The sequence below is a fragment of the Apis cerana genome, linkage group LG10 (assembly GCF_029169275.1).
Source record: "Apis cerana isolate GH-2021 linkage group LG10, AcerK_1.0, whole genome shotgun sequence".
NCBI lineage: Eukaryota > Metazoa > Arthropoda > Insecta > Hymenoptera > Apidae > Apis > Apis cerana.
The window spans coordinates 10,750,137-10,770,879 of NC_083861.1; the positions used below are offsets into that span (position 1 = coordinate 10,750,137).

The 20,743-nt window shown below is 32.9% G+C and overlaps 1 protein-coding gene and 1 long non-coding RNA gene across 13 annotated transcripts in view; one reads left to right on the forward strand and one right to left on the reverse strand.

Moving 5' to 3' along the window:
* LOC108001458 (dual 3',5'-cyclic-AMP and -GMP phosphodiesterase 11) overlaps positions 1-20,743 on the reverse strand; it is a 61,205-nt gene that overhangs the window by 12,058 nt on the left and 28,404 nt on the right. For 2 of the 12 annotated variants that reach the window (XM_062080460.1, XM_062080461.1), the window contains exon 1: positions 16,884-19,301. The exons of 5 other annotated variants lie outside the window; for them this stretch is intronic. In XM_062080460.1, coding sequence (XP_061936444.1) covers positions 16,884-16,923 — 40 coding nt within the window. In that variant the 5' untranslated portion in view covers positions 16,924-19,301. Of the gene's footprint in view, positions 1-15,505; positions 19,302-20,743 lie in introns of those variants that run through there. 5 more of the 12 variants (XM_062080469.1, XM_062080470.1, XM_062080463.1 and 2 more) reach the window with 4 other exon arrangements.
* Positions 8,477-9,591, forward strand: LOC133666784 (uncharacterized). Its single transcript, XR_009831432.1, has 2 exons — positions 8,477-8,919; positions 9,120-9,591. It is a non-coding gene; the product is annotated as an uncharacterized LOC133666784 (long non-coding RNA).

A 20,743-nucleotide genomic window follows, 5' to 3' on the forward strand; every position in this document is an offset into this window, starting at 1 on the left:
CTTGATCCCTGCGTGATCGAGGAAGATACACCATTTTCTTAACGCTACCTCGGATGATCGTAACTCTTCATTTTCACGAAAGACCAGCCCCGGCCAGGTTGATGAAAACGTTTCACGCAATAACTCGGAGGAAAGGGGTTGGACTGAGCAAACTGTTCCGATCTTTATTCCTCCCCAAGGTATATTAAACTGCAAACATTCGCTGAAAGTGGAAATCATCTTGACTTCACACCGGTTTGAATTAAACGCTCTATCAAAAGTCATATGTGAGACCTGTGTGATTAATCAACGTATCAGAAATATATATATTTTTAAAACAGAAAATATAGAAATATAACGTACACACGTAATGATAATGAAATAAAGAATAATATTTTTTAATTTAATTTTCAGTAGTTGTGTATGAAAAAAAAGAAAAACAAAAATGAAATTTTATTCGAATATTTAGTCAATAATTTTTATATATAAATTGATAAAATTAATAAGTGAAGCATGATTCGATAAATTAATTTACAATAAATATAATTAATAATTGCAACAATTATTCGCGAGCAAAATCCATTCTTGGCGTACGAACGTCGAGTCTTATTAATAAGTCTAGAAACATCGTTAAATTAAATGATAATGTCTATTGTCTCCTGGAATTCTATTGTCAATCCTTATTCCCTGCGACGATTGTAATCAGCGACAGGAAATCGTATATACGGATTAAGTGTTATTCCGGTATTCTTTTGTAGTTCAATTATTATTTTGCATCCGATAGTTTATTTAAACGATTACTTTTTATTCAACACGCGTTACAATATGAATACGCCACGTCCTAAATGGAATCGCAAAAAAAAAAAAAAAGAAAAAAAAAAAACAATAACCGCACGTGTGTACCTTTTTTGCATATCATAATTATTCATCCGTTAATTCATCTTCCGTGTCATTTCATTTTGTTTCCTTATCAATAATTAATGAAGATCTGGTTAAATACAAATAAATGTTAAAAAAAAATATGTATACATGTAATAAATAAATAAACATTGGCAATAACTTTTAATTAGGAGGGAAAAAAAATTGAATTTTCGCTTCCGAAGATCCGAAAGAAGATCGAAAACCGAAACCTAACCTCTAAACGAGAGGTATTGCAAACTCGTTCTCACGACTTAAAGATAAAAACGAACGAAGGAATAAGTTGAGCGGTTAGTTTCCTGCCATGGGCCGATACAAAGGGTACTACGGAAAGGTTTATTATCGTGTCACGTCACCCTCCCCCCTCCCCCTTCACCTTTTTGTAATCGAGATATCCAAAGCTGCTCGACGTTGCGAAGGATTATGAGACGCGTTTACTCATCCGTGCCGAGTTTCTCGAGCGTTCAACGTTGAATTAGCATGGGACTTTTTGCAGTGGGAACAAACCAGCAACGTAGGAATTTTACCGGTGGCCGTGTTTTTCCACGGGTCCCCGTCGTGGCTTCGTCCACCGGTGTACCGATTCGCGTCGGGGTTATTCCATCCTTTTGTATTTTAAACCACAATACGTCAACGATAAAATACGGCGATAAAGGAAAAGTTTGATGAATGAGTTTGAAAATCAATTAATATATTCCTTTTTTTAATCATTTTTTTGTTTTCGTTTTTCTTTTCCTTTCTTGGTATTTGAAATCTTGAGAAAGGGGATTTTCCAAAAACTCGATCGATTCTTTCGATCTTTTTTTTTTTTTTTTTTTTGGTCAATTTTTATAACTGAATCATTAAAATTGGATGTTATAAATATCTATAATAATTATAATATGGAAAAATTTAATTTCTTGTTATTAATATAATTTATAAAAAACACAGCAAGATATTTAAAGTTTATTAAAATATAAATTAAAATAGTTGTAATTGTAATTTTTTAAATTTAACACATTATTTAATCCCTTCATTCATCAAACTAGACGATTAGATTGCTTTAATAGATGGTGTTTTCATCAATTCGATCATTGGACAAACTACAAATAAATTAAATATTTAATTAATGTAAATTACCGCAAAACATAAGCTGGATAAATTGATTGCACAATCCAAAGTTGTTTTCTGTTCGATACATTTCACGATTCTAGGCGAATCAAAATAAACATCGATTACTCTATCCAATTATCATGCCATAACTAGTGACCGTCTCTGGTAATAGTTTTGGAAATGATCCAAAATAGCATGTAACAGAACAGATGGTAATCAAATTTCGTGTCATAACTCTCCGATTTAATGATTTTTATCTATCTTTTACATTAGATAGATACTTTTTTTTTCCAAAGTTCGAAAAATTCCAGAAATCGAAATTTATTCAAAGAAATACTCATAAAAATGCAAATTTCAAAGTTTAAAAATCTCACCTTTGTATTTTAAAACAATAATAACCATTAATAAACTCCTATTTGTCAACTTTCTATATACTCTTTTTTATATACCCTTTGTATACACTCTTGTGTAACTTTGTATATAAATGATTGATTAAATAAAAAAGAAAATATAAAACATATCTTCCATTGGCCTATATTTCACCAATCACGGTGCGAGCGAACGATTTGCACACATCGCACATTGAAGCACGGGTATGCATTAAACGGTATAACCCATATAACTGATCGCTAACCATCGTTAATGATGGGGACGCGTGTTAGTTACAATTAATGGTACACGTCGTTTCCCAGGCCCCGCAGGTATGGATATTTTGCAGCCGGTCTTCGCCCGTATTCAACGATCCGTTGATCGTATATCGTTCTACCTCGTCGATCTTAATAAAAATAAATGGGGCGATCGTAATTTCGATAATAGCTGATAATTGGAATAAGCAGTATAGGCGCGCGATATAACAACAATGCTCTTATACAATGTGCGAAATATATACATCTGATTGTGATCGAATATTATTTAATATTTTCTTTAAGGAAAACTAGAATGCTTGCTTCGAGTTTAATTTATTACGACGAGAATATAAATAGAGAAATCATAACATTAATTTATATTTATAAAATTGTTTGTATTTATATTTTGATATATAAATGTGCAAAATGTTAATAAATTCGTATCGATACTTCGTCGAATAGAATTTTTCATCAAGAATTTTTTATGTATATCAACAATAAAATTAATTCTCTCATCTCTTTCATCTCTACCATTATCTCGCTTAATCTAACCTAAATTTCTTGTAACTTAATAAATAAGCATCGATATTTTTGTATTTCAATTTTGCATTTATTTTGATTAAAATCGATCCACTAAAGATATTTCATAAATATTAATTGTATACTTTATATATCAAAAAATAAAAACAATTGTCTCAATATTTGATAAAAATTAATCGTATCAATTAAATTCAAATATACCTATAATCATTTCAAAGTAGTTGCCAAAAATACTTACATAAGATGTATCATTTATGTCTAACTAAAATCGCATTACTTTCAAACGAAGAAAAAGGAATTTCACGAATTTTCAGTAAAATCGGTTGTATCACTCGTTTGATCGTGTGGAATCCAAGCGTTTACCCGTTACCGCTAATGGTGACAGTACCAGTCGCATTATGGTGCTGCCGGTGTTGAGTGGCGAGAAACAGTAAAGTAGCGAACACGAGCATGCGACCAAGCGGCCTTCATTCGCTGCGACTCGGCGCTGTGGCGCCAAGCTGACCTATCTGTTCTACCAGCCACGGTTGCTCGGTTTGAGTGCTTGACTTCCTCGAGAAACAGCAGCTTGACTGCACAACGTTTATCTTCTTCGTCGCTTGCTAACGTGAAATAATAGAACGTTAACGATTTTCTAATTTTCTAATTTATTAGTAAACTTTCATCTTGATGTTTGGATCGCAACATGTTTTGAGGTTATGATGCGTTCGATCTATTCTTTCGAAATATATATCGTGAGATTTGAAGAATCGAGTGGCGCGAAAATTTTAAAAGAAATTATGATTATATTGAATTGATATGTAAAATGAAGCGAAAAAGGAACGAATTGAAGAAATCGAATGTATTTCTAAAAGTATCTTATTATTAGAGTATTTCGAGACTAAAGTTCTTTTTTTAATAAATCTTATTGAAATTGAAGAAGATATTGATTAGATTTTTTATAGAATAAATTTTTTACGAAAAAAAACGAATAATTAAAATCGAACAAAATATAAAAAATATTTTAAACAATAATAGATTAATTTAATTAAAACTTCAAAGACAACTAACAACTTGACATTAATTATTCTACTAATCTAATGATTTTATCTATTAAACTGAACAAAAATGCTAAAGTATTTAGTATTTAGTACCAAGCTCAGCTATCAATTGAGCTATCAATTAATAAAAGTAATCTTTATTTAAGGATTTATTTAATTAAATTTATCAAACTGAATATACTCACGCGGTAAGTATTTTTATTACATCATATTTTTTTAAAAGCTCCAACATTGTCATTTAACGAATAAATCAAATTCATCGATTTTTCCCATTCTTAGCATATTGAGGAAACTTTTATCCTTAGGATGATAAAGTTCGTTTTCATGGTTTTACAACTCGTTAAATGACTTGCAATTTTGATCTTCAAGAGGATTGAAGCACAAAGTTCAGTAGCAACTTGGCAACTATATAACAAATGCAATCGTAACATAAAGATAAGCGAAAATTGACTCACTATCACATGGTTTAAATCACATTTGATAAAGAATTTTTAACGAATGAACTAGCATTTTCCATAAAATTATTTGATTCATTTTCTCTGTATATGCAACTCTAAAAACGCGATTACATTCGTTTTATACAATGGCTATGATAACGATGAAATAAAAGATATCAATCGAAGATCAGGAACCCATGTATCGATTCGAGTGTTCTTTATCTGATTATTTAATCGAGCGCACAATTTTTCTAATCGTTCAATTTCATAACATTACATTAGCGCAACGTAATAGCTTCGAAAAAAAAGATTGAATTAAATTTGAAATTATGTGATAAGTATCATTTTTTTTCTGTTTACTGTATCATTTGTGACTTTTTTTTCAGATAATTCATCTTTATCACCATTACTTTTCATTTCCGCGTCATAATTCAATATTTTATTAATATCACATCAATATCTTTTATAAATTCATATATAATACTAATTCTACTCATCAAAAAATAAAATACGCATTTTCAACCATACATTAAAAAATTAATTCTTTTATCAAGTCCTCTCCATCATTCATGAAAGAAAATGAAAAACGATCGACGATATCTATTGCTATTGTTCATTGCTGGGAAAAAATATTGAAGGATTGATCATTATATATTCGAGAGGAATATATTTTCTATTTTCACGAGCATTTTTGTTTCTAACATGTTATGTTGTCAACACGGATATACACAAATTCGATTGTGACGATAGAGGACAACTGAAGGTCTAACGAAACGATGAGATGCAACCTCTCACATGACTTTATAATTGAAAATAATTATATCATTTATACAATAGAATCCTATCTCTATTCACTTATTTTGAATATTCAAGTCATGTCTTACAGTGTATGATATCAGAAACCTAAACGCATTTTCTTTAAAAAAATGTTAAAAAGAATAGGCGATCTTAGCGAAGAAAATTCCACGAAACATTTCTTTTCGACAATAAACAGTTCTTTCTATATATTTCAATATAAATCCCTCTACACGCGATAAAATGAAACGATTCGAAAGAGAGAAAGAGAAAAAAGGAATACATTCATTCGAAAGCAAACGGTTTCTCGATCGATGTTCGAAGGGGGAAGCGATCCGCACGATGCATGATTTCTCTGACAATGACAATGCGCGTGGTTCGGTTGGTAGCGATGGCTGGATATCGAAGAACACAAGCCAGGCAACAAGAGCATGCAACCGACCGGCCTTCACTCGGCTTGCCTCTCGGCCTGGTGGCGCCAAGCTGACCTATCTGTTTCCACCAACACACCATACAGCTCGCCTTTGCACATCGGCCTGTCTTGCTCGACTGGGCTGGTGTGCACTCGCAGGAAAGTGCAGACGTGCTCGCGCAACCATGTTTTTCTCTATATAGCGTTTACACGTCGTGCAAGTAACGTCCGCTCCTCTCACGTGTGCGTGCGCCTCGAACGAATCGAGCACGATGTGCCGCGTGATCGTAAGCAATCGCCTCGGTCTACGTATCTCGCGAACTTCTTTTTTCTCGACCCAAGCAAGGTCCATCAATTACCTTCTATATACACACTGTTTCTTTCATACCGGGAATTTTCGCGCGAGATTCCACGGAATCCCCCATCGTCGCATTTCAATCGTGTTCTCACTCGTCTTTTTTCCTCCTAATGAATGATAAATATTTGAATAGCTTGATGATGCGGTCGTTATCGCGCAGTCATTTTTTTTTATCGTATACAAAGTCGGTGAAATATCCGGAAACTTGATTATCTTTGACGGGATATAACAGTGATTGCAGAGTTAGGAAGACCGAGAAGTATCAAACTCTACAAATATCGAGCTGTAATTGTTTCGATAAATACGACGCTAGTGTCTGTAATAAAAAAGAAAAATAATATTTCAAGTGTATAAATACTGAGGATTTTCAGAAAGAGAGATGAATATTTTTTTAACATTATTATTGATAAACGATAAAATGTCATTACCGGATACATTCTGCGACAAGTCATTATATCGTGCATATAGGACTGGGATCAGCATAGTTCAGACGTAAAATTACGTTTCACGATCATTTGTTTCAAAATAAAACAAGTTTATTCATAGTCCTATAATAATAAAAAAAAAAAAGTTTGAAAGCGGATATATCAAAATATCGTATCGATGGTTTAACATAAATTTTATATAGATCAAAAAATAGGAAAGAAAAAAAGGCGGGAAAAAGAAAATGATACAAACGATGTTTACATATTGGAATTTTACAGTGTCCGGAAACGGAATCATCGTTGCTACAATTCCAACTGTCGATCTTATGTCTGCGATCACGACAAGGTCGAAGAGATCCGAAAAGGGACAGAAAAGCGGAACGAACAGATGAAGAAGGATTTATCGCATCTCGTTCCTCGATCTCTCTTCATGTCCATCGGGGGCCTCCCACTTTACCTTTGAGTTTATACGAACAGGCCACCGAAACCTGCTTTTCGACCGGTCGCCCTCATCACCCCACCTCTTTTCGAATCCCGGTAGCACCGGTCCTCTTCTTCTCCCGCAAAGACCACGGTACTTCGTCGTTGTGTCAAGTTCAATGCCACCGTTTTTCGTATCTTGCTCTCCTTTTGTTTCTTTCTTTGATTCGTTATCTCTTTCCTCCACCCCAATATTCTCGTCTCAATTTCATCTTGTTTTTTCGTATATATTTTTTTTCTTCGTCTTCTATATTTCTGTCTAATTCTACAATTTTTATGTATCTTTTTATTTTACCGAAATAATAATGTATGCAACATGCAATTTTGTGAAATTACCGTTATTATAATTGTTCCTCTGCTTTTACCACAACTCTTCGTATTGTTGTTTTGCAAAGTTCAAATTTATATAGGTTAATCCTTAAAAATTATCATTAAAAAAATCACGTTAAAAATGGAATTTATACGAAGTGAAATTTCACACGTGATAGTATGTAATTTTTAGAAATCGAACGTCTAGAAATCCATATAAAAAATGTAGAACAACTAATCCTTCGATCAATCAAATTTCATTTCCTTTTTTTACAATCAAACACAAATTGATAATACACAAACACACTGATAATATATCAATTTTCTAACCTCTAACGCTCATTTTGACAGTTTCTCTATTTTCTTCAACAGCGCCACCTCTCTTCACCATCTTCCTACCTACGTGCCTTCTCCTCTTGGAATTTCCGTTTTTGCCAGTTCTACGCACACCTTCTCGTTCGACAAACTGCTTACATCTTTTTCTCAGTCTCCGGTTCTTCCGGCTGGCTACCGTGCGTCAAAGCCTCTTTCGTACGTCATTGATAGCCAGCTGGGCAGCTGGCGGGCTACCATAATCGCTCCTCTGTCTGCGATTCGTTGCTCGCATCGTGTGTACGTTTACAGCAGCGCCAAACGAATGCGGCGGGGTGTGAAGGAAATCGAAACGACGATTCGAGAAGATCGCATTCGCGTGGCGAGCATTTTTGATCGAGATAATGCGCCACGACATGACCAAGTGATTTCAATGTTTATACATTGCGTTTGGAAATTTCTGCGATTCATATATTTTTTTCTATTCTATTGTTGAGTCTACAATCATTTTTGTTAATGTTAGGATAGAAATGAATGTTTCGATTGATCTTTGAATATTTATTTGAAAGTCGATAACAAAGCAACCATTTTCACATCATAAAAAAACTACTTTTGTGTTTATATTGATGCAACATTATAATTATCATTTGTTATCACTTCAGATGTTGCAATGATACTTTATGTTTGATATCTTGTTATATTGTTAGTTTTTCTTAATGTGTAATTTTTTTTTTAGAGTATCGCAGACGTAACGTTCGATGAATTCATTTTATAGGTTAAGTAAAAATAAAAAAAGATTGAAAATTTTTCATGAATTTATTTAGCTTATAAGCTTTTTTTTTTATTTAACTATACTATTTAGCTTACTATTCTCGTATTTTGCTTTGTGTTAAAAATTTTAAATGCAGATATAACAACTAATAAAAGGAAAATGTTATGAAGTACATTAAAGTAGTTATGAAAACATTAAAGTATATGCGATAATCAATCCGGAAATGATAATAATTTTTCAGATATATGATATCGACCGATTGCAAAATTGCATCAATGATATGACTTAAAACCTCTTGTGATGTTAGATGCGTTGCTTTGTTCTTTTATTATCAAATCTATTATCGCATTAACAACAATAACAAGCTAATATACCGATATACTACTATAATAAATCGACCTACATATATATATTGAAAATAACGGTAATTTTAAAAATTTGTTCACAAAAGTTTATCGAAAAAGTTAATTGTTTCCTTTTATCCATTATTCTTCTCGACGTATTCTTCACTTAATAATTATTAAGAGTTTTCTGAATAATGAGTAATACGTGTGGAAAAAGGGTCGACATCGTTAAACGTCGCAATTGAAAGAGAAATAATGGCATGGTTTGCTTGGTTTTCAGTTCACGTTGAATGGGTGTTGTCGGCGAAACGGTGCTGTTATATGTCTTACTGTAAGAATGCTTTTTTTTGCCTATATAATCGTTGGCTGCCTGACACGAGAGTTATCACAACGGCCTACCGGTGATCCGGAGCGGCGTCGTCGTCGTCAACTCACGGAAATGTGGCGCCAAGATATTCGTTACAAATACACTGTCATTTAAAAAATTTGAATCATTAACATTTTTCAAGAATTCGTAATCAAAAATTAGGTTAGAATTAAAAAATATTATGAAAGTGAAAAAGAAAATAGAAATTAGATTAAGTTAGGTTAGGTTATAATCTCGAAAAATTTCAGAATTTATTTGAAACTTTTTATGAACAATATTTAAAAAAGTATTTATATATTCCAAATAAAAATCTTATTATTAAAATACGATTTCAATAATGATATTCGTAATATCATTATGTTTGTATTAAATTATAACTTCAATATTTTATTAATGTATGTTTCACATTCCCTGGAACTAAGACGTTAAATAATAATTTACAATGCTATCATATATTAGCTATCACATATTCATGAAGATTATCCGCAAATATGATTAAGAAAATTTGAATAAATAAAATGAAGAAGAAGACAAGGAAGCAGGAAATACAAAAATGTTTTCCTCGAAGTGAACGTAGAACATTTCTGTTCGCTGTATATGTTATATGTACAATGTATACATGTTATCACAGCGATTTACAAGTTGGATCCGTGGCAGTACAGTCATTGCAATTACGGAAATAGGTGGCCGCGTTGGTACACGTAGCTATGGAATTTTCATTCAAGCCGGCAATTAGTATTCCAAATGTTCTTAGCATAGACTTTCAAAGTGTGTCATTGAAATTCCTGTTAAAACTCATAATATTCTTTTATCACATAGCAGTGGTAGTAACATGTACATGTGAAATAACAAGTTCACCTACAAGATGCAAGTACTTTTCTAACCTCCAAAGAATGCATAAAATATAATTGGAATTATATGATATAAGAAAAGTAGCAAATATTTTATAATTTGTATAATTTTATAATTTAATATATAATTTATTGTATATTACCTTTATATATCTTTGTATATCTTATATCTTATATTTTATTTTTATTTTATTTTTATATATTTTTTTAATTTATAATTTTTGCAAAAAAACTTTTTATTCCAATGAACTCCTATTTGCGAATCGTATTAGCTATTTAAAATTAATTTCGATAGACGAACATTTTATGATATTTATTATCGAATATCAGTTTGCACTTATAGATTTATGCGATCGTTTTTTCAACTCGTTATTCTTGATTTTTCTTTCATTGACTGAAATAATAATATCAAACTATAAATTTAATGATTAGTAAATTATTAAACATGGATTAAAGCATAATAATAATTTTTTATTAAAAAAAAAATTAATTGTAAATAATTTTTAAAAATCCCTAAGTCAATATAGAACATAAAATCAAATTAGATAACGTGAAACTAACTTTATACACATACTTGGAAATCCAATTTAGGAATGGGATATTCCATCATTAGAGATAACAAGATACCAAAGTCTTCCCAAATTAACATCCATCTTCTGAAGCATATGCGACTCTTGATATACCGAAGTATATTAAGAATCTCCCTTCCTTCCAAAATTGTTTACATAGACAATTCTATAGACGTAATTATATTATATTACATTCACTGAAATCCTTCACAATTGATACTAAACGTACACATAGTACTTTAATTAATTATTCAATAACTAAATAATAAATATATTTCTATCATAAATAATATTAAAAATAAACACATATTTTTGCAATAAACTACCAATATATATATAAATATATGACTAAAATTATTATATTGATACTTGATTGTTATTATTTAAAAATCATAATGGAATTCGATATATGAAAACTTGCTTTCAATTTATCCTGTTTCTGATAACGTATCATACACGTTTCTGACTCCATCGCTAACATATATATATATATAATTTTATATACATATTATTTGAATAAATCTTTGAAGTAAATAATTTCACTAAAAGCTTTTTGTACATTTAAATATGCATTCTTAGCAATGCAATTATTTTTTATTTATCTACATATCGTTTATTTTTCATGATGCTTTATTAATAAATCAAACAATTCGAATTTAATAAAAATATTTATATTTACAAAAAATGCTCTTATCGTATTATGATATTGACATTCGAATTTAATCAAACTGAAAGGATAACTTACATTTATCATATCACAAATACAAATCTAAAAAATTTTACTCTAAATTTACAACTTATATCAACAAATTAACTTTTTCAGAATGAATTAAAAAACTAAAATATTTTTCCTTCAATTTTGGATAACAAAAATTCAAATATCTAACCTAATTTCAAATCCATCTTTGAAAATATCTAAAACTATAATCTAAACTCTATATGTATTCCAATAATTTTGAGAAATTATACAAAACGAATGAACGAATTGTATAAAATATTTGTATTAAAATTATATCTAAAATGAAATACTCTCAAATTATGAAAATGCGTGAAAAGAATAAATCTAACCTCTATAAACGCAGTTATACAAATCGCGTAAGACACGAAATGATGAAAAAAGAATTTTTCTTTTGTCGTTGAATTTTGATCGCTAGAGTAATGTCGAATCGAGCTATCCACCACCGTTTTAATCCCATGCCGACGTACCGTCTGGCTTGACGGAATCGACAAGAGAAAAATAAACGCATTCACCGTAGCGAACTGAGCAACAGTCGTGATGGTTTCGTCGTCGAGGTCCACTTTCGGTATGCAAGAAGAGAACGCGGCACGAACGCGCGTCTATATTAAACTCGGTCGATGCTCGTGTGAGTGCGTGAGCCTGTCGGTAAGCTTGCAAGCACGAGCAGCCTTTCCCATTTAACCCGAATCAACCATTTTCTTAATGGCAATGCTCGATTTGGCATCCGCGATCCTTCTTCAATTCTAATTTCTTTTCTTCTTTAAACTTTCTCTAAGATTGGAAATAAAATATATAGGTATGTTCCATTTTAATTACGAAAGAAGGAATATCGTTATGATACATTGATCTTCAATGGGTAGCATTTAGATTATATAATGTGATTATTAATTTTTCCTATCTTTTTATATCTTATTTTTCTTCAAATGGAAAATTGAAAATGAAATACTCCGTGTAAATATTTTGTTTCGATATGAAAATATAAATATGTGGTGACAATACGTCAATAAGATATAGGTTATGTTTATAATTAAAGTGGTTTTTTTTTAGAAAACATTCTTTTTCTTTCTCGTTTTTTACAAAAAAAGAAAAACGGGTTTTAATATTTTGTTCTATACTAATAAAAAGCATAACGATTAAATAAAAGATGTTTAGAAATATAAAACGTTTTGTAATTACTAATTTACGAGCCAGAAAACGGAAGAGTGATTTGGAAAATCTATCTTATCGTTTTATTTTTTGATTTCTGATAAAAAGAAACTCGATTCCGGTAAATGAATCTATGATTCATGTTATTAGAAAAATGATGAAGGTAAGCATCAGCTTTCGAGTTTTATCATTCTTCGATATTATACTTTTTACTATTTATTATCTATCATATCATTTAGCAAACTTATTCAGAATTTTTAGCCGACAATTTCCGCAGATGAGTCACGACTTAGAATTACAAACTAGTTGGACAATTTCCAATTTATTAAGAACACTTCTTTGAGAAAATCAGATGTATATGTACGACGAGGAATAATTGGATTAAAATTTTATCATAAATTCTACATATATCAAAGTATTATTATATTTTAAAGTAATAAAATTTGAAACGCAATTAATTCATCCAAAATATTCTTAGAAGTATCTTTTTCTATAAAAAAAAAAAAACTAAAGTCATTCACAGTTGTGACAGACATTTCCTTTTCATGTTCTCAAATTATATGGGAGAAACTCATTCGAAAATCATAATATCACATATCATTTCAACTGCTAGATATTGAAATAGTTTCTATTTATTTATGACGTACAATTCAGTTAGATAGCCGATATAAACTTCGACTCAGCCGATTAAAACGGAAACAACTGTACGTCAACTACTGGATCGTACGTCATAAATGAACAAAAACTATTTTAGGATTTGACGAATTTGATACACGATACGGCGTCAAATTAAATTTTTTTCACATATATTCCAGAAATACGGAAAGGAAATCTTGCGTATCGAATAGTGACGCTAGTGACAAAAAATAACTAGATCTTTTCCCTAAGAAATTTTAACGCTAATTTAATACCATTGCGGTTTGTGCGCAACGTCAAAGCTCCGGAGCTTACAATTAAAAAGCTTCTCCTCATTTTACCTGAATATCTGTGACACGATTTTTTATTTACCGACCAAATAGAAAAATAAAAAAAAGCCAATTTTTCTATCCATCATCGAAAAATTTCAAATAATATAACAAATAAATCCACAATAGCCGACAAAGAAGTAGTGAGCAAACAAATTTGTTTTTAAATTTCTCTACATAATTACCTGCGATTAGGCCATAATAGCAAATATCTTAGGCTAATAACAAAGCTTATTTACATCGTCCAAGGCAATTGTCGATATAACATTCCGTAACAACAACGATTCCAAGGAAGAATGGGACTTCATTTGTGCGCTTTATGTAATTTTGTCACGATGCCATGTCCCGTGAATGTTAACGATATTCTAATATGTTTAGAACTTCTTCTTTGAAATTAATGAAATTGATCTACAAGTGATAATAATAATTAGAAATAATAATTGAAAATAATTTTTCACAATTTTGAAGACTTTTTTTTTTAATTAAACACTGAGGAATGTTGCACCATTTTTGTCGAGGAACAGTATAAGTAATTTTTCTTCTATTTTTTTTTTTCCATGAATTAAAAATCCATGGTGGAAGATATAGGAGATAATATACACAAAGAATGTCCCAGTTTTTCCGGCCGAACTTTATCAGTATATTTCTTATTTTCTTTTTCATAAATAATAAAAGAAAAAAAAAAGAGTTGCTTATCCCGAAGCTGTTTGAAGTTTTTTATTAGAAAATTACAACAAAAATACGAAATAACAGAGGGAGGGAAAGAAACAAGTGCTTCAACTTTGATTTAAATTTTTATTTTTTGAACGGAGCATATCAAACGAGAATTGATAGAGGGAATTTTTTTAATAATAATATTCTTAATTCTTCTTCTTCTTTTTCGTTTTTAAATTACTGAATTAAACTTCTCTTTTTTTCTTTCTTTCTTTCTTCTCATTCGAAACACGAATGAAAAGCGAACACGAGAGAATTCTATCAAAGAGAAAGGATTATTTGATAAATTCATATCAACTAAATTAAGATTGTGCATCGGCTATCACGATGCTTCCGGTTTGCCATCGAGCCCTGACTATAATTTTATTTGACCGAGAGCAAATATTTAAGCTTTTTCTCCCCTCAAAATAAACGATAAACGTTGAAGAAAACGTCTTCTGGTGATTTTAAAAAAAAAAAAAGTTCTTTCCGGTAAAGTGAAATCACAAATAGAAATCGTATTTCATTTTTCTAGAATGTTTGAATCGATTGATGAAAAGTGTGTATTTAAAATAGAGCACGTTCCAAAGCAACGAATTCAGAAAGAGTCGAAGTAAATTGCTACGATGCGAGTATCCAATTACGATTTCATTTCAGGAGAGTAACATAGAAACCCGTTCAAAATTACACGGGCAAGCTTTCTTAGTATATATACTTCTCCACCATATACGCCTTGCCATTTTAATTAGGTGAAATTCATAGCGAGTTACACGTTTCCAATGATAGGCGATTGCGTGTTACTTAAATCATGACATATTTACGTACGTGAATTTCTAAAATTGCAACACGATATTGAAAAGAAAGAAGAATCTTATTCAATATCTGTAATAGAAATTTTCGAGCATCGGTCGAAATTGTCTAGAAACCGAGACGATAATAGATAACCCACCGATGCAAACGGCAATTTAGCGTATCGAGAAGGCATAAGAAGAACTCATATAATTTCGAGAGATCCGTATCGATCAGCAACACGGGTTGCCTGCAGAACACTTTGAATCTCAAAAATTTTCGAAATTAGATTTAAAGAAATTGCAAAATTCCGATTTTTTGACGAATAAAAATTCGCAAGAATAGAGTCATCATCGAGCGGGAAATATAAGAACAGAAGGCTCGAACAAAAGATTTATTCGGTGACACGATAGGGGATCGAGTTATCCTAAAGAGGCTATGGGTTTTCGCGGATACCTTCCAGTAACCTATCGTAGCTATTACGCTATTACGACCTGGGGGCCACTAATGGGGCCCATGCTGTGCACGAAGGAATCACGTTACGTACGCATGCAGCTACGGTCAACCGTGTACACGCGCGTACAGAAAACGCGTAGTCATGCACCTCGCGTCGCTGCGTTTATTGCATACACCCATCCAATCCAGCCATCCACTGTGCTCTCCATACTGGAAGAAACGGTTACACACGAAATACAATACTTTCGGTACGTGACGTTCGAGCAAGCGGCTGCATTTACAGCCACCACAGCCCCGTGGCTGATACGCGTTTGTTACTACCGAAACTTTTCCATCGGGGGGGATATGCCACGCAGCTACCGTGACTCGAAACGCGACGAAGACACGACGCATGTTCCTTCTTTTTCTACTGTTTAATAGAAACGCTCGGTGATGCTCTTCTACGAGCGGATCTAATTTATTACCCGTGCGATTGCACCGAGCTATTGATAACAGAGCTGCGACAACTACGTCGTTGGTATGTACGTATACATGTTCGTTCATGCTTCTTATCTGTAAATGCGCGAGTGTTGAAACGCGATGGTCCTTTTTTCCCCCCTCCCTCGAACACGCTTTTCGAATTTCGTTTCGCGATCGTAAGAGATATACGCGCGTTTTCGTCCCTTCGTGGAACGAATTCGTGAATGAATAATACGAAAATTTGTGGAATAGCGAATATATTTCACCGCGTAGCGAGAAAATGTCTGCGAAACGATACATAGAAATGTATTACAATCGATATCGGATTATATCGAATGACATCATTACCGCGATTACTTTTGACAGCTGTTCCATAACCTCAAAGACGTAACTTTCTTTCAGTTTTAAACTCTTTCTGAATCTTAATGCAACGGCGATTACGTTTCACAGTTACGCGCAACTAAACACGTATTAACCTAATAAAGATGAAAAACAAATTCTTTTTTTTTCCCCGCATATCGTTAACCTCTTCGCATTCGCGAATAAGATATCTCGTCACGCGATATCGTTTACGTGACACTTTGAACGAAATATCTCACGTGTTTAATTTGCGGCGAATATCAATTGATGAGAGTAAAATGTAAAATGTTGTATATTTTGCTAAAACGAAAATTAAAAGATAAATCTTTTTTCTCTCTTTTTTTTTTTTTTGAAAGAACAAATGATTTAAATCCTTTTTTATAATATAATTGAATCTTCGTTATTTCGTTTTGATTAAAGTCTAAAATTCTACAATTGAAAAAGAAAATTATATATGCTATTAGATTAATTTGCTAAAATAAACAATTTTTTACAAAATTGAATTTACACTTTCTATTTCCAAGTTAACCTAAATTATTAAGTAAGGATGAAACAATGTCGCGCGTAAATACAAAATAAAACCTAAATAAGAAGAAGAAGAAGAAGAAACAAAACAAAAGAACATAAAGAAGCAAAAATCGGCAACTCACATTGATCGAATATCTTAAGCATCGCTTTCTTCAGCTGCATAATCGTGCGCTCAGCGTGGCGAGGCGCCTCGACGAAGTGGAACAATCAGGTTCATAAAACAGCGTGGTCGTCATGTAAGAATCGAGCGCCGCTCGTCTCGCACGCAACTCGTTCCTCCTTCGACAGAGAGCAGTCCATCCTCCGGACACGAAAACCGCGGTGTCCTTCAAGGAGCGACCGTGCGTCTCGCAGGACGTTGCTTGGTCGTCCGGCAGCCCGCTATTCTCCACCACGACCGCATCCTTGTTCCTCTTCTACGCCGCTTCCTTTTCTCCCCCTTTCTTCACCGTTCTTCGCCCCAGCTGCACGTTCTTCTTCTCGAACCTTTTCTCTCGAACGGCTTACCACTCGCGCGCGACTCGCTTCGACTCTCTCTTCTCCTCTCCACGCTCGCAGTTTCCCGTTCCACACGGAACGCCGCTATACACGCACGTTACACGCTCTTCAACCGCTCCACCGCGTTCCGCTAGAGAACTTGACGACTCGTGCACTCGCGCGCACGCAACCAACTTCGGGGAAGCACTCTCGTCTCGTCACTTCCGGTGCACTGGAATCCCTACGATGAATGAACTCGCTTGTGTTGTAATCGCTCCCACGTAGCGAACCGACCTCTCGGGGCAAATTTCCTTCGATAACATCCACGTGCCTGGGGGGGCTGAACACGCGCAGAAACTTCGTTTTCGCGATGGAGGTAGATGGATGAAATCGATTTTCAACTCGATTGTTTTTTTCATTAATCGATATTACGATCTAATGTCGAAAACGTCGCTCGTCGGAGACGATGTTCAATCGACTCGTTCACGAGCTGGAAGCCGACTGCTGCGCCTCCGATTCGCGACGCCGATCATTTCTTCATCTCGGCAAATGATCGTTAGTCATAAAGAATGTTTAATGATCGATCAAACTGTTCGTTAAAAGACGTGGCACTAATTGTTAACACTGTAGGGAAAACGAAGGAATAACTGGTTTTCGCGAACAGTATTTAAATGAATTCAACACTCTCGAGTACTTCTAACGATTGAATGGTAGGATGGATTAACTTTCGAATTGAATTCCGAACTACTGTTATGATCTCGCGATCGTCTTGTCGAAATACGCGACGTTAAAATAATTTTAACGATCGAACGTCAATCATTATAGAATTAACGCAACACGCTCTGCCACTTCAACGAACAGCTGACTTTCAAATTTATCGCGCCCAATTTCTTTTTATCCCAATCTTATCCGACATTCGACACAGAATACAGATGAGAAATGAGAGATTTACAAGCAATCTTCTTCTTGTTCACTTTTTAGTACGCGAAACAAGAATGCTCGAATCGTTTAATTATTCCAACTCTTTCTTTTTGCTCGATGAATTGCGACCTAACCTTATCGCACTATTCCAATAAAGAGTAAGAGAGAAATCTAATATTCCGTTTCTTCCATAAATTTGAGAACGAGACAATTGCATTTGCAGACGCAATATCACGCTCTTATTCTTAACACTTTTAAATTTAAATTTTCTATTTGATTGCAAATAATTTTCGTTCTCTTGCCATCGAAGAATTCGAAGACTTATCGTACAATAAAACCACCTTTCTTCAAAGCACTTGTGGATGTGACTGGGACGCACATGGCGTACACGACAACGGTGCACGCGCAGCTTGTTTACTTTCTCACCTTTGTCACCAGACTTCGATCGCAATTCGAATATCGATCGTTCTCTTACGGACAATTTTCACTGCCTTGCGAAACGAACGACGTTTATATTCGATACAATCAGAATTTCAACACGCTGAAATTCTTTTCATCGTGTGCCACATTTGACGATAACACGTTCGCCTTCAAACAACAGACTAGAATAAACGCGATTCTCTTGTTAAACATTACATCTCGAATTGAATCGATTGTTTTGAAGAAACGATCGATATGTGCAAATACAAAAGTTCACTCTTTAGGACACAAAATACTTTAGGATATATACATTTGAGAAACAAAAAGCCGGCCGTTATGACGGTTTCTTTTTTCCCCTCTCTCGTTATGTTATGAATAACGCGCGTGACGCGAAAATCGCACGTAACGCCTCCTGCGCGAGTTTAACCGCGACTGCCGAGTCGAAGCGAATCGAGTCAGTCACGGTCTCGAGAGTCGAACAAGCTAGAGAGAGGGAGCGCAAGAAAGAGAGAAACGCGTATGACTGACGAGAACAACGATAGGTTAGCTAAAGAGAGAGAAAAGATTAAATACAAGAGAGGGAAGAGAAAGAGACCGCAACAATTGTGCCAAAACGATTGACAGAGATGGATTCAAGAGGGTGAGGGAAGGAAAGGGAAAGGGAAAGAGAAAGAGAACAAAAAGAAGAAAAAATTTCACAGTAAGCTAAAAGAAAAGAGAAAAGATTTTCAAAGTTAAGAAAAGTAAGAAAATTGACAGCTGTAACAAAAAATCTAATTTTTTTTTATAACTATGAAAACTTAATTCTATTCTATTCTATTCTATTCTATTCAATAAAATTTTAAAGAAAAAATATATAATCTATAATTCATAACTAATCAACTGAATAGTATTACAATAATTATTTAAATATTTTATTTTATAAATTCATTTTAAATATAAATTTTTATTTTATAATTAAATTAATTATAAAATAAATAAATTTCAATTTCTCTTGAACTTTTCTTATTCGCATTAAGAAATACAAATATGACAATGTGAACAATGTAATCGATTTGAAATCCAGATATCGCCGATAAACACAAACTCACAAATGGTAAATAAAAGACAAGAGATTAACGAAATAAAAGGAAAAACAGAAATCCTTTGACGCAAAAAATTTAAAGAAAAAACGAACAAGATCCAAAGGAAAGAATTCCAGAAGAATCGTTTTCACGCTTATGCAAATATTTAATGTCGCGATTTATATTTGCAAAATTTAACATTTATACGTTATTCCACCATCTGAAAAATAAATCTGTTTTTGCGTGAAAAAAAATTAATCTATCATAACGACAATATGAATTTTTGAATTAGGTATCAAAATTTATGTTCCTTGCTGGTTTAGCTACCGGCAAAATGGTAAAGTGCATTGGCGTCACCAAAGCGAAAGAGAACGATGGCTTGGAAGACGAGAGGCCAGATAAAAATTGTTATCTATTCTGTTGGCCGACGTGTATGTGCTTACATCGGCTTTCGTGTGATAACCACGGGTACGTTCATCTATTTGCATAAGTATACGAATGACTAGTGAGAAATGAGAGAAACCCATAAGGTGAGAAGGATATATGTATATATATATATATATAGAATACTTACATGTGTAATATATAGTATTGCCAGTAGATTTTTTGGTATCGTGCAAATTTGTCAAAACAAATATGATTAGTCTTCATCATATCTTTAGTTTCTGATTCTAGTCGAAGGAGAATCACATTTTGCATGATAGAACGTTTCGTACAGAGTATATATGTGTATGACTATTTTACGAAGGCAATCCTGCTTATCTCATGAAACATGAAAACCAAGATTGCCTGCATGAAATCATATATATTGTATGTCGTTTCAAAACAATTAAACTTCTTTGCGCTACGAACACTTCCATCGATTACATCAAGGTTGCATAAATAAAAATACATTTTTACTATGGAAAATTAAAATTCACAATACGATTTAACGATAAACTTTGTATAATGAAATTAAAGAATAATTTTCAATAACGTGTAATTAAAGTCGTTCTTATTTGAAGATATTAGATAACATATTAGATACAAATTAAAGCGATTATAATAAATTTCACGAAATTGATAAATACATTGATCATACAATCATTGATAAATGCATG